The sequence below is a fragment of the Schistocerca nitens genome, chromosome 6 (genome assembly GCF_023898315.1).
Source record: "Schistocerca nitens isolate TAMUIC-IGC-003100 chromosome 6, iqSchNite1.1, whole genome shotgun sequence".
NCBI classification, from domain to species: domain Eukaryota; kingdom Metazoa; phylum Arthropoda; class Insecta; order Orthoptera; family Acrididae; genus Schistocerca; species Schistocerca nitens.
In genome coordinates this window covers 85,111,777-85,125,585 of record NC_064619.1, presented here as the reverse complement: position 1 = coordinate 85,125,585, position 13,809 = coordinate 85,111,777, and the positions used below count along the sequence as shown (strand labels likewise).

The following is a 13,809-nucleotide window of genomic DNA, read 5'->3' as shown; positions in this document are numbered from 1 at the left end:
ATTGTGCTGCCGACACGTACTGCCGTCCTCTCACGCAGCAGGAAAGTGTCTGCTGAGCCCAACATCACCGACGGATCACCTTCGGCAGAGTGATAAACTCTGACTCCATGTGACACCGCAGAGAGAACCGGGATTCAATTGAGGAATTTGGTGTAATCGAGGTGATCAGAACTTCATACACATTTCCTTACCTCGCCAGCCAAATATTTGCGATGAAAAATACCCCCGAGTCGAGCACAGCTGCGCTAGCACAAGTTAGCAACTTCTGCTACAGAGGTGGGTCACGGCAACAATAAAGACATCCAAAAGTATAACAGCGACTGTGTAAGAGACTTAACATTCATTACACTGCAGTCATCAGAGAAAGCAGGAAGGCACACTGCCGCGCGACCACTCACGCCTCGTGTATGATGACGTTGCTGGCGGAGTCCCAGGGCTGCTGCCCTCGGGGCCAGTCGCCCCCCTGCTGCGGCTGCCACGGCGGCAGCGCGGGGGTGGTGGAGGTGTCCTGGGCCCGCGCCGCCCCACACGCCGCCAGCAGCAGAGCCAGCGCCGCCCACATCGCGCCAGCTGCCGTCCTGCAACACGGCGGGGAACACACTGAGTATAATTCTGAAATTATGCGCATCCTTTCTTTGCAGATATCTTACAGGTGTTTTGATGCAGTGTCACCTCCCTTTACTGCACCGATAGCTAGAAAAGTGCTTGCTGTTCCTTCAGATGCCCATACAGTCTCCGTCAAAAAGAAAGTACAAGAAAAAAACAGCTGAAGCAACTTCAGGTTTGCTTCATTTCACAAATTTCTTAAGCCAAACAGCAATCAAAAGCTGTAATAATACCGTCTAACACATGCAAAATTCTCAATCTATAAACATGACGGATCAAAACCTTTCTAGAGCTAATCCTATATTTTAATGCATTTTTAATAAGAAGAAGGCGACTAGAAAATAAAAGGAAAAAGGGAAAGATTAATTAACACAGTTCGGCCACAAACTGTCCCTGAGTAGTCAACAAATGGTTCAAATGGCTCTGAGCACTATGGGACTTAACATCTGAGGTCATCAGTCCCCAAGAACTTAAAAAAAACCTTTATTCAAAACATACATTACATTATTCATATAACCCACTACCTAATTACATTAGTGGGTCTTAATACTGATACAGTTAATGCAGCTTTTGTTCTACACTACAGGTACTTCTATTAGTTTTACTCTAGTCTTACCGGTATGGGAATCTAAGCTACTTAATCTAAGAGTCTACATTCTACCTGCAGCGTTACAAGTGTGCCAGTGCTACTATAAACCTACTGGTGTTGGCCCGGCCCACTGAGCTAATCCCAGTGGGCGTGCCCCTGGCACTGGGCTGGCCTTTAACTTGATGTCGCTGCAGTCTACTCTAGGTATTATCCTATCTCCTACATCTAATCTAATCTAACTACATGTCATAATTGGTGTGCGATCAAATCCGGTGTTTTGTACCCCCCTCCCTCCTAGTCCAAGGTAAGGCGGATTCCAGCCGTGAGACGGCTGGCCAAGTCCCTACTTGGCGGTACAGGAAGGATGCACGGAGTCTAAGTCGGTGAAAGTGTTTGTCTTCTACTGATGGTTGTCCCTTAGAAAGTTCCTAATTACTTTCTTGGATATTACGTCAGTGAGAGTATTTAGGATGTTGAAGGTGTTTTCGTGCCTTAATATGTGGTACGTGTCATTGTTCGGTAGCTGTTGTCGTAGATCATGGGCTACATCATCGAAGAGGCGGCACTCGTACACCACATGTTCTGGGGTACCTTGCACAGCACCACAGTCGCACGCTGGTGTAGCCTGCTTCCCAAACCGGCATAGATATGTTGGGTATGGTCCATGTCCAGTAAGAAAGTGCAGCATTCCTCTTGTGGGTGTGAAAAATGTAAATTTCAACCTTTCTTCTATGTCTGGTAGCAGTTCATAGGTTCTACGTCCCGTGTCCTCACTACTCCATTGATTCTGCCAGAGTTCAATCCCTCTCTTTTTAATGGCATACTTGTCCCCCGCATAGACCCCAAGTATTTCCCTAATTTTTTCCCTATTTTCCTTCTTCGCCCAGTACCAGGCGGCTTGCTCTCGGATTTTTATGTCTAATGGACAAATCCCCATTAGTACTAACAGCGCTCCTCCTGGTGTAGTCCTGTAAGCCCCTGCTGAACGTAGAAGCATATTCCGCTGCACTCTTCTTACGGCCATGGCAGGCATGACCCTCGTGAGTCTGTGTGCCCAGACTCCTGATCCGTATCCTACTATGGAGGTCAGAATACTATTATGATATAGTTTTATCAGGTTGGGTGGGAGGTGAAATCGCTTATGACCAATTCCAATGAGGTTATTTAATAAAACCAGCGACTTTTGGGATACGGTATCAATATGTGATGCAAAGTTCCACCTCTCATCGATGATTACACCCAGGTATCGGGCCTCACGGCGCCGAAGAACTGGCATGCCGTTGATTCTTACGGTGGGATTTCTGACCAATTGGCCTTTAAGAAGCAAGTATGTTGATTTGTTGGGCGCAATTGTCATTTTACTTCTGTGGCACCATGATGTAAGCACATTTACGGCTCTTTCCACTTTCGGTTCTAAATCCTCACGGCTTCGGCCGCCGACCAGCAAGAGGAGGTCGTCTGCGTATGCTATGACCTCTAGCACATCGTCACAGTTCTTTAGGTCTTCAAGTAGAGGCTCCATATTGATGTCCCAAAAGAGAGGTCCTAGGACAGAGCCCTGAGGACATCCTTTGGTTACAATCTTCCTGACCGTGCCGCTAGGGGCCGATAGCCAGACCTCCCTGTCTACACAATAGCTCCTCAGACATCCATATAGTAGCCCTGGACAGTTCTTCTCCCGCAGGCGGGAAAAGAGTGAGGGCCACCACAGGTTGTCGAAGGCGCCACTGATGTCTACCATGATGCCGACGACATACTTGTGCGGGGCAGAGCCACAGACCTCGGCAGCCAGGGCGATTGCGTCAGACGCAGAACACCCAGACCGAAAACCGAATTGTCTGTCGCTCATCCCACACAGCATGCGGTGTGCTGTCAGTCTGTGTGCCAATAGCCTCTCAAAAAGTTTGCCCAGTACATCTAGCAAGCAGATGGGTCTATAGGACTTGATTTCTGTAGGATCTTTGTCTGGACCCTTTTTGATTATGATTACGTTCGCTTTCTTCCAAATAGCTGGGAATTTCCCGAGTTGTAGGCACTCGTTGTACAACTTAGTGAGAGGAGCTACGAGCTGGGGGGGGGGGGGGCAAGGAATTGCACCACTTCCGCAGTAATGCCGTCTGGGCCAGGAGCTTTTCCCTTTTTAAGGGCCTTTATCTGGGCAGCGACTTCCTCTTCAGAGAAGGGGTACGTTCTTATGTTGTTGTTGTAGTCCCTTTGGTCTTCCCTTCTTATTCCTTTCTGTTCTTGTGTCTCATTTTCCTCCACATCGTCAGGTAGCAAGACCCGAAGGAGGGCCTCGGCAGTTTCCTGCCAAGTGCCCGTCATCCGGTCCCCGTCCCTGACGGTGGACAGCACCATAGGTGATCTTATTTTCTCTCGTACTAATTTGTATGGGACTCCCCAGGGGTCTATAGCCAATTGGCTTTTCACGTAGTTTTCCCAACTTCTGAGTCTGACAGCCCTGAGCTCCTGTTGGAATTGATCCTTACTCTCTCTATAGATCTGTAACCATCTTTGTTTTTCTCCCCAGACGACACTCCGCTGGTAGTACCTCCTTGCCCTCCTTACAGCCTGGCGCATCTGTTCTAATTCAGCCGACCATGGCGTGGGGGTGGCCGCAACGGCTCTCCTCCTGGTTGGTACTGCGGCTCGCACCGCCCTGGTGATCGCTTGTACCAGTTCTTCGGCGTACTCGTCCACGTTTCCATCACCCTCCAGCAATGTCGGGATGTTGCACTCTTCCGCGAGACGGTCCCAGTTGGCTTTGTTGTAATTGAGCTGCTGCTCCCACCCTATGTCCCAGTGGCACTCCCTTTCCCCAATATTGAAAGAGATTAGGTTATGGTCACTGGTGGTTGCTCTGTCCCACACTTTCCAGTTATTGATTTTTGTGATGAGGTTTGGTGTTACCAACGTAACATCTATATTTGTACCATCTCCCCCGCCGCCTGTATAGGTGGGGGGGGGGGGGGTTCCCTTGTTGATTTGCAACCACCAGTTGTAATGCCATTATCGTCTCTTCAGCCTTTAGGCCTCGATCATCGTGAGTGCCACTGAACCAAAGGGGGAACTTCGCATTTATGTCTGCCGTCACTATCATCCTGCGACCCCGCAGTGCCGTGGTAACCAGAGTGAGTGTCTCTAAGAACTCATCTATTTCTCGCCCATATTGGAAATATATGTTGGAGATGTAGATCACTCCTGTCGATGTTTGCAGTTCCACGACATTGCAGTGTTCGCTTGAGAACTGCGCGAGGACCGTGGCCCTGAATGATCTGTTAGTGATTACTATTGCAGCTTTTGGTTCTGCTCCGGTGTATATTATTTGCCAATTGGCAGCCATGTATGGGATCCGTCCCGCTTGGGAGTACGGTTCCTGCAGACAGAGTACATCTAGACTCTTCTCTTCCACCTCCCTCCGAAGTTCCTGCAAGACCAGTTTACTGTTGTGTGCGTTTATCTGACCCACGTTTAGTTGGTTCACGTGGGAAGTAAGTGTGAATGTGTGATTCTGGCCAATTTCTGGACCAGTCGTGAGCTATTCTACCATTGGTTATTACTGCTTGATAATATAGTTCTTCTATGTTAAAATTCTCATTGCGTCTTTCAAAAACCTTTTTGACTAGATCTCGCAGGGCTCCGAAGTCGGTGGGGAGATTCATTGTCTTGAGCTGGATTCTGTCCACAGCCTCCATTACTGGGAAGGTGACATATCGGCCATATTCATGGCCGACACGTACCACATGTCTTAAAGCCGTAGTGAGGATTGCCGGCTCCTCCAATCTGGAGAGTTGCAGTGCATGCTCCAGGTTGGGGTATATTCGTTGGGGGTCTATTCCCGTTTCTCTCTGGGTTGGTGAGTCAGGGGATGAGTTTGTGCTGGTCACTTCATTATACTGGACTTTTTCGGTATTTACCGATTCTTTGCTATGTGGAAGTGAACTCCCAGGCACAGGATGCCTTCGTGGCCGAGAAGGTTCTTGGTTCGACCCAGGTCCCCAGCAGGGAGGAGAGGGAGCTTCTTCTTCACACGGATCTGTTTGTATACATATATCTTTCATTATTATAACCATAGATCTTGGTTGCGTGATTTTTTGCAAAAATTGTTTGAATTTACTTGCTCTCAGAGCGTCCCTCAGCCTCTTGCTTGGGGATTTCCTTTTAGGCTTCCTGAGTTCAGTTATGGCCTCAGCCATAGTCAATTCGGGAAATTAGCCTTTGTTCCAACATCCTGTACGTTGGGCAGTTCCTTCCGGTGGTGTTGCATGGTTTCCTTCCTCTTTTTATGCATGGGATGCAGGTTACATTTTTGTTACAGTTTTTCCTTGTGTGGTCTTCTGCCCCACACCTGGAGCAGGCCGGCTTCCTTTCGCAATGCTTATGGACGTGGTCCAGGTCACCGCAATTGTGGCATCGGGGGACTACTAAGTAGTCTCTGACGTTAATTGCATGGAACCCTATGTATACCTTGCCCATAGCGGTAAGTTTGCGCCACATCTTACCGGAAACCTCGGCGACGTGATGGACAACATCTCGCTCCCGAGGCCCGGTTTTAAAACGCAGCTTAAATTCATTTTTAAAAGTTTCCCATTCACTATCGTCAAAATTCTGATTATACAAGGTTTCATATATGTCACTTTCGGTCAACCCTACAGGTACATCATATAAAATAACTAATGGATTTCTCTTTTTGAGTGGTTCACATTTAACTGCCTTCTTTAGTTTGGTATTGTTTAATATCTTATCTCTATCTTCCTCTGTGGCAAGATCCACGATTACCACATTTTTGGTAGCTTTCACTTTATTGACTTTAATTTTGTCTCTTGCCGGGTCAATGGTAGTTGTAAAAATCTCCTGGACTTTTTTGATGGTCTGTCCAGGTAGTGGTCTTAAAAAGACTGCCGTGTCTGGTTTCTTTGAAACCTTGGCAATCGTTTCTTTTGTGGTTTGGGCCTTCGTGGTGGTTTGCGCCACCACTCCAGCCCATGTCTTGATCGGTTGTTGTCGTAGTCTGGCGTTCTCCTTCTCCAACTCTTCGAGACGCCCTTCGAGCTTTGCATGTGCTATGGCCCAGGCAGCGAGCTCATTCTTAATTGCCAGGACCGCAGCCTGGCTAATTTTTCCGTTCTTGACACTGGAATCTAGGATCTGACTTATACGACAGTGTCTCTCGTATACATTTTCATCCTCGTGTCCCACTTCCTCCTGTGAGGTAGGGACAGTGGACATACTCGCCCTCGATAACGCACTAGAATCACTCGTCTCTTGTTCAGCCATGTTGTCGACGAGTGAAAGAAAGTTGGGAGCCCGTCTCTTACCCCGGACCGGCTCCTCTGGCATGGGGGGGGGGGGGGGGGACTATTGCAGCTCGCCCACCGACCTCGCCCCTAGGTCAAGGGCACTCCAGAGCTGCAGGGTTCAACGCGCCGTTGCCAGCGCACTGGTCCCCGTCGAAGGCCCCGTCGTCGACGATTTCACGCGACGCTCCTCGGCAAGTGCACCCCGCACTCTGGAGAGGCGGATGCACCCCTCGCCCTTCGCCGCCTACTAGCCCGAGTTTCCACCAGAAGGCCAAGGACCCACTCCTACTCAGGTGGTGGGTCGGTCCCCCAGTCGTTCAGCGGTCTGGGCCCATCTAACCTAGCCCAGGCGATGTCACCACCTCCTGGGTTTGGCAGAACACGCCCCGGTTACCCAGGGGCGCGGCGAAGCACCCTTGCCGATTCGCGCCGTGATCCCACGCCGACAAACGGAGTCGCCGGCATGCAGAGCACCTGCTGGTCTGTACCCTGCGAACAGAAAGGGACTGGTGTCCGGTCCCTCGACACAGCTCCCCCTGTGCCACGCACCCTTCGCTTTCGCATCGGGTTGGGTCGCAGCTCTCCCTTTTGTCGCAAGGCAGAATGCCAAGCTTAACATCTGGCACCACGGGAAGGCGGAAAGAGCCACTTGGGAAGGAGAGGCTATAAGAGACGCATCACTTCCCCTGTGAGTTCCCCAAGAACTTAGAACTACTTAAACCGAACTAACCTAAGGACATGACACACATCCATGCCCGAGGCAGGATTCGAACCTGCGACCGTAGCGGTCGCGCGGTTCCAGACTGCAGCGCCTAAAACCGCTCGGCCACACCAGCCTGCAGTAGTCAAAATCAAATACGCAGTTCTGCGTACAACTGTGTAACATAAATTGATAAAATTCAAAACTATCGTTGAATACGCCTTGGACAACTGTCCTGAACAAGTTTTTAAGGGATGAGAAGACCCAATGTTTAATAGTCGTGTTAGAAAGTTTCTACCGAAGCAATGAGAGCATCGCACATGTAAGCGAAGTCGAAGACTAGCTGACAAGCGAAAGCTCAACGACGCAGAAATGAGAGCAATGCGAAAAGCGTTTGAAAGTAAGATTTTGCCAACCAATCTGACAAAACCGTAAGTAGCTTTGGGCTTATGTAAACTCAGGAAGCACAGCAAAAACCTCCTATTCAGTCGCTCAGTGAGCAAACCGGCACGGAGAGGGAAGGTGATACAACAAGGCGGATATATTGAATTTTGTCTTCCGAAACTGTTTCACCACGGAAGATCGCAACGCGATTCCTCCTTTCAATCATCACACGAACGCCGAAACGGCAGATACTGATTTATGCGACTGCGAAATAGGAAAGCAACTACAATCGCTTAATAGCGGAAAGGCATCTGGAACAGGCGAGATATCTGTAGGATTCTACAGAGATTATGCGAAATAGTTTGCTCCCTTGCTGGCAACAATTTATCACACATCGTTGGAACAACGGAAGGTACCTAGCGACTGGAAAAAAGCGCAGGCCATTGCCGTTTCCAAGTAGGTCATAGAACTGGAACACACAATTATACGCCTATCGCTGACGTTAATCTGTAGTAGAATTATGGCACATGTTTTATGCTCACGTGTTAAGACATTTTGGGAGAATGAAAATCTACTCTATAACAGTGGTGGGAAGTCCCTACGCGACCAAACTGAGGTAATCGGTCCCTAGACTTACACACTACTTAATCCAACTTTAACTTACGCTAACGACGACACACACCCGTGCCCGAAGGAATATCGAACATATTGCTTCCCCCTACTTAGACCTCCCGAGGAGATCACGAATGTAAAATTAGAGATTCGAGCGCGCACGGAGACTTTCCGGCAGTCGTTCTTCCCGCGAACCATACGCGACTGGAACAGGAAAGGGAGGAAATGACAGTGGCACGTAAAGTACCCTCCGCCACACACCGTTCGGTGGCCTGCGGAGTATAAATGTAGATGTAGATAATGTGTTGAGTGCTATTGACAAGGGATTTCAGATCTATTCCGTATTTCTAGAAGGCTTTTGACACTGTTCCACACAAGCGGCTTGCAGTGAAATTGCGTGCTTATGGAATATCGTCTGTTATGTGTCTGGATTTGTGATCTCCTGTCAGAGGTCACAGTTCGTAGTAATTGACGGGAAGTCATCGAGTAAAACAAATGATTTCTGGCGTTCCCCTATGTAGTGTTATAGGCCCTTTGCTGTTCCTTATCTATATAAACGATTTGGGAGACTATCTGAATGGTGCGACAATTCGCAGTTGACCCTAAATAACGAAAAGTGTGAGGTCATCGACATGAGTGCTAAAAGGAATTCGTTAAACTTCCGTTACATGATAAATCAATCTCATCTAAAAGCCGTAAATTCAACTAAATACCTAGGTATTACAATTACGAACAACTTAAATTGGAAGGAACACGTAGAAAATGTTGTGGGGAAGGCTAACCAAAGACTGCGTTTTATTGGCAGGACACTTAGAAAAGGTAAGAGATCTACTAAGGAGACTGCCTACACTACGCTTGTCCGTCCTCTTTTAGAATACTGCTGCGCGGTGTGGGATCCTTACCAGATAGGACTGACGGAGTACATCGTAAAAGTTCAAAGAAGGGCAGCACGTTTTGTGTTAGCACGAAATATGGGAGAGGGTGTCACAGAAATGATACAGGATTTCGGCTGGACATCATTAAAATAAAGGCGTTTTTCGTTGCGACGGAATCTTCTCACGAATTTCCAATCACCAACTTTCTCCTTCGAATCCGAAAATATTTTGCCACCGACCTACATAGGGAGGAACGACCACCACGATAAAATAAGGGAAATCAGAGCTCGTACGGAAAGATATAGGTGTTCGTTCTTTCCGCGCGCTATACGAGATTGGAATAATAGAGAATTGTGAAGGTGGTTCTATGAACCCTCTGCCAGGCACTTAAATGTGATTTGCACAGTATCCATGTAGATGTAGACAACTCGAACCTCCGACGGGGAAAGCTGCGCGAACTGTGGCAAGGCCGCTTAGACCGCGCGGCTCTCTATAATAGTGAACGTGGGTCTTGGGGAAACAGCCCGCTCTGTTCCTCCACGAGATACATAGCGCTGTAGACAACGCCGCTCAGGTAGACGTGTTCCTCAACTTGTGGAAGGCATCTGACACCGTCCCACACTGCCATTTAATGAACGTAGAATAACTTACAGATCCGTGATTGTATTCAGACTTAGTTGCAGACAGAAATCAACATTTGCTCTTAAAGGAACAAAATCGAAAGACAGCAAGGTAATTTCAGGAGTACCCCAAGAAAGTGTGATTGAAGCGTTACTGTTTACTATATATGTAAATGCAAATGGTCGAGTGGATAATGTCGGAAGTTCTACGAAGTTGTCCGCAGATATGCGGCTATCTGTAAGAAGGCAGCGACGCTACAAGACATTAGCGAACTAAGAGGATCTAGTAGACATGTTGGAGGCCATTTGCAGACGAGGCTTATCTGTATGAAAGTAGCAATGCAGGAATGCGTGTATAAATCAGAGATCGGCACAGCGTCTTACAGTTGACCTTGAGCGTAAATAACTGTAACGTATCGCGCGTAAACAGGTATGGACAATCATTACTTTTCGATTTCGCTACTGACAGTATAGCAATTGAAACATTAACCACCGTAGAATACCCTGGATTAACCGTACAGTGAGACCAAAGGTGGAATGACCACAAAATATATAGAAAACTTAATTCGTCCACGAAAGAAGAGGGCTTCCAAACACACCCGACTTGTGTATCGTCCCTACAGTATCGCTCATTCGCACGTGACCCATACCACGTTGGATTAACACAACAGATACAGAAAAAGTCCAATGCAGAGCGGCGCGTTTCGTCACGGGATCGCTGAGCTGGCTGTAGAGCACTACGGAGACGCGCAACAAACTCCAATGACAGGCTCCAAAAGGGAGGCGTTGTGCATCACAATGAGGTCTACCACTGAAATTACCAGAGCATGTTCCGGGAAGAGTCGGGCAGCAAATTACTTCCTCCCAAATAACTCCCGCGAAAATGGCCACAACGAGAAAATTAGAGCTAATACGGAAGTGTGTCGACAATCATTCTTGCCACGTGCCATTGGCGAGTAGAACAAAGAAGGTGGAAACACAGGTACCATACGCCACACACAAGGAGGCTTGCAGAGCACAGACGTAGATGTAGACAGAAACTGACACCAGTGGTACCACCTTGGGCTGCTCACGTTATGGGAAGGTCGTATAGGATACTTTTAATTTAGCAAGTATATTGTTAGAAATGAAATGATATAATTTCGGAGACTTTACTGATCTCATACAGATATGATTTTATGTATACAGACTGAAGCAGCGAGTGAAAATCTGAACCAAGGCCGGAAATTCCAGGCTGGATCCCCATTTACCTTCGATGATGAGGTGCTATTCCACAACACGGAGAGCCTTGGCAATTCTGTTCGTGTGGAAGGGGAAATTTAAAGTAGATTGGGGCGGCAGTGATAATTTGTATCGAGGAGGAAGGCGTGCCAGGGTAGTCCTTGAAGTTACGCGCACCGCTCTGCCAAGGTGGCTGTGGCTAGCGCACCTGCCTAACAAGCAGGTGGCTCGGCTTCGATTCCCGGCCTTGGCACAAATTTTTCACTCGCCACTTCAGTGTATACACCTAAAATCATGCCGTTAGAAAATTCAATGCACTTTGGAGGTACAATAAATTTATTAGAAACTGGGAATAACTATTTTTACTCCTAACAGACAACAATCAGTTTTCGTGAGAAGGACCCCTAACCTGCGCTCCGCATAGAGTACCACGCTCATGTGCGGCCCTCAAACTGTTTGCTATTTTAAGCACTATACTGTCTAATTGAACATGTTTTAAATAAAGTCAGATTTCTTTATAGATGTGTACAAAAATCACCGTACTATTCCTGATTGAATACGGTGTTGCTGTAATATTATTATCTGGCTAAATACTTGCGTCTCCACACGTGTAAATACTGTAAACTGATTTCTTGTACTGATTCAGTTGTATTCACACTTCATATGGGACTATTTCACCTGCAGCTAACTGTGAAGCTAATTTTGATAATAGGGAATTCTAAAACGAAATTTTTGTACTTTTAATTTCGTTGGATGGAAACTTAAATCATCTTCGGCATTCCAAGGCGCATTGCTCCTTTTCCCTTTCCATTCATTCTGTGATCATACTTTATAAAGCGGGCTCATAAAGTTAGCCTGGGTTTTTTTTTTTTTCAACTTTCGTGTTTAAACATAATATCTGATTTCTTATTCACGAGTATTAGTTCAAAAGTACTCAGATTACATTGGTTCAGGTGCACCATCAGCCTACAGCTTGTCCAGTAGATAATACAGCTGACCTTCGCGCTCGCATAAAAGCCTATAGGAGTTACAGTCCTCAGGGACACATTCGGGCTTCAGCAAATATCGATTTTTCGGCCTGTAATGGTTTTACTGCCTTACCCTTTCATCAGGGTAGGTTGTAAAGCGACAAACAAAATCTCTCTTTTTCCAGCTACTCACTCATACATTTCTATAAAATGACGGTACCGTCGCAGTCTATAGCCGATCTGTCAGTACTGGCAACGCGAACACGCTGTCGAAGACTCCGTTGCCCCCTCCTCTCCTCTCAGCTCGCACGCTCGAGCGGCAGACACGTAAACACGCGGCGCAGCTCTGCTCTGGCGAGGAATGCGATTTCGCGGTCTATCTTCCTGCAACGACCGACGGCAGAGCACTAATTACGGAGGCGAAATTCTGAAGGCAACAGCCTATTTTCCTGTCACTGCGCATCTGCTGCAGATAACGATGAGGAATTCTGACGCCTCAGACATGACATAGGGTTTCGTCTAATTAGAGTAGTCATAACAACCTCTGATTAATTAAGTCGCTGAAATTTTGTGCGTAAACCGAGTTACCTAAAGAGGAGGGCTATTTCTGCAGTCTGTTTTCCAATAACCGATCTGTTTTTCGTTTCGAAGAGAATATGAGAAATAGAGGAAGTTTTCTTTTTCATTCCTCTTACCCGATGATGTAGTCCGCAAATGTAAATTGGGGCTGTACCACCTTAAGAACGTTAAACGGAAACAGAGCAGTAAACGTAGGAAAGAGTGTGCGAACGAAATAAGCTAAAAATTTAAGGAGAAAACGCTGTTTGTTAATTCCAAAAATTCTTCCTCGCTGACATGTCAGTCAAGAAGTTCCGATCTGCTATATATTTCCCCAGCGTTTATAAGCAATTCTTGATGTGAGAAATTTTGAGGTAACGTCCGTCGACAACGAGGTCATTATAGACGGAGCACAAACTCGGGTTAGGGAAGGATGGGGAAGGAAAGCGGCCGTGCCCTTTAAAGGAACCAAGCCGGAATTTTCCTTAAGCGATTTAGGATAATCGCGGAAAACCTAAATCAGGATGGACGGGTGTGGCTTTGAACCGTCGTCCTCCCGAATGCGAGTCCAGCGTGCTAACCACTGCGCTGCCCCGCTCGGTGAGACATTTTGAGTGCTGTCAGTTTTACAGACAGTTATGAACTGGTGACAGAGTGTGGTCTTCAGTTTCGTGACGGAAGATAAATCCACGAGGACGTGCTGAAAGATAATGCCTCCAATTTTTTATGTGAACACACTTACAGCTTATTAAATAAAATTTTACTAATATTCTACATCTGTATTTTTCATGTCTACATACTTGTTTCTCAACACAGTTACAACGGCAACGATCACATTGCTCCCAACGAGGGACCAGTTTGTTGATACCGGCACTTTTGACTTTGTTGACGTAGTCGCAACCTGACATCCGCTTGTACTGTTTCATCGCATAGTGAGTTTCTCAAATATATTCTGTAAGTTTTGGAAACAGATGAAACTTGTGTGGGGTCAAGCCGGGACTGTGTGGAGGATGATCGACAACTGAACGCAAGACGTCGGATTGCTGCAGACATTTATACAATAATCACCGCACACAGCTGTCATTCATCTATGGATTTAAAGTGGAGGGACGTTTGCTGTCAGAGACTCGATTGCAGCACGCCGTTTATCACGCACCGAAATAGTTACGTTACACACCGCCGCGTTACGTTTCAATTCGAAGCACTCTAGCGGCAGATGGTCGCAACTTGCATCAGCGAAGCGACAAAGTCGACCGAGTAATATGTACGACGTGTAGTGCCTCAACCAACATTGAGAACAGAATAAGAACTTCGAAGGCATTCTTTTCATCACGCCCTCGTACATAAGGTACTCCTGAAACTATCTCCTCTCAAAT

The 13,809-nt window shown here is 47.1% G+C and overlaps 1 protein-coding gene across 3 annotated transcripts in view; it reads right to left on the bottom strand.

Moving 5' to 3' along the window:
• Positions 1 to 13,809, bottom strand: part of LOC126263656 (CD109 antigen) — an 898,764-nt gene that overhangs the window by 104,818 nt on the left and 780,137 nt on the right. For 2 of the 3 annotated variants that reach the window (XM_049960760.1, XM_049960761.1), the window contains one exon: positions 399 to 578. The exons of the other annotated variant lie outside the window; for it this stretch is intronic. In XM_049960760.1, coding sequence (XP_049816717.1) covers positions 399 to 578 — 180 coding nt within the window. The remainder of the gene's footprint in view (positions 1 to 398; positions 579 to 13,809) is intronic. 3 annotated transcript variants of the gene reach the window in all.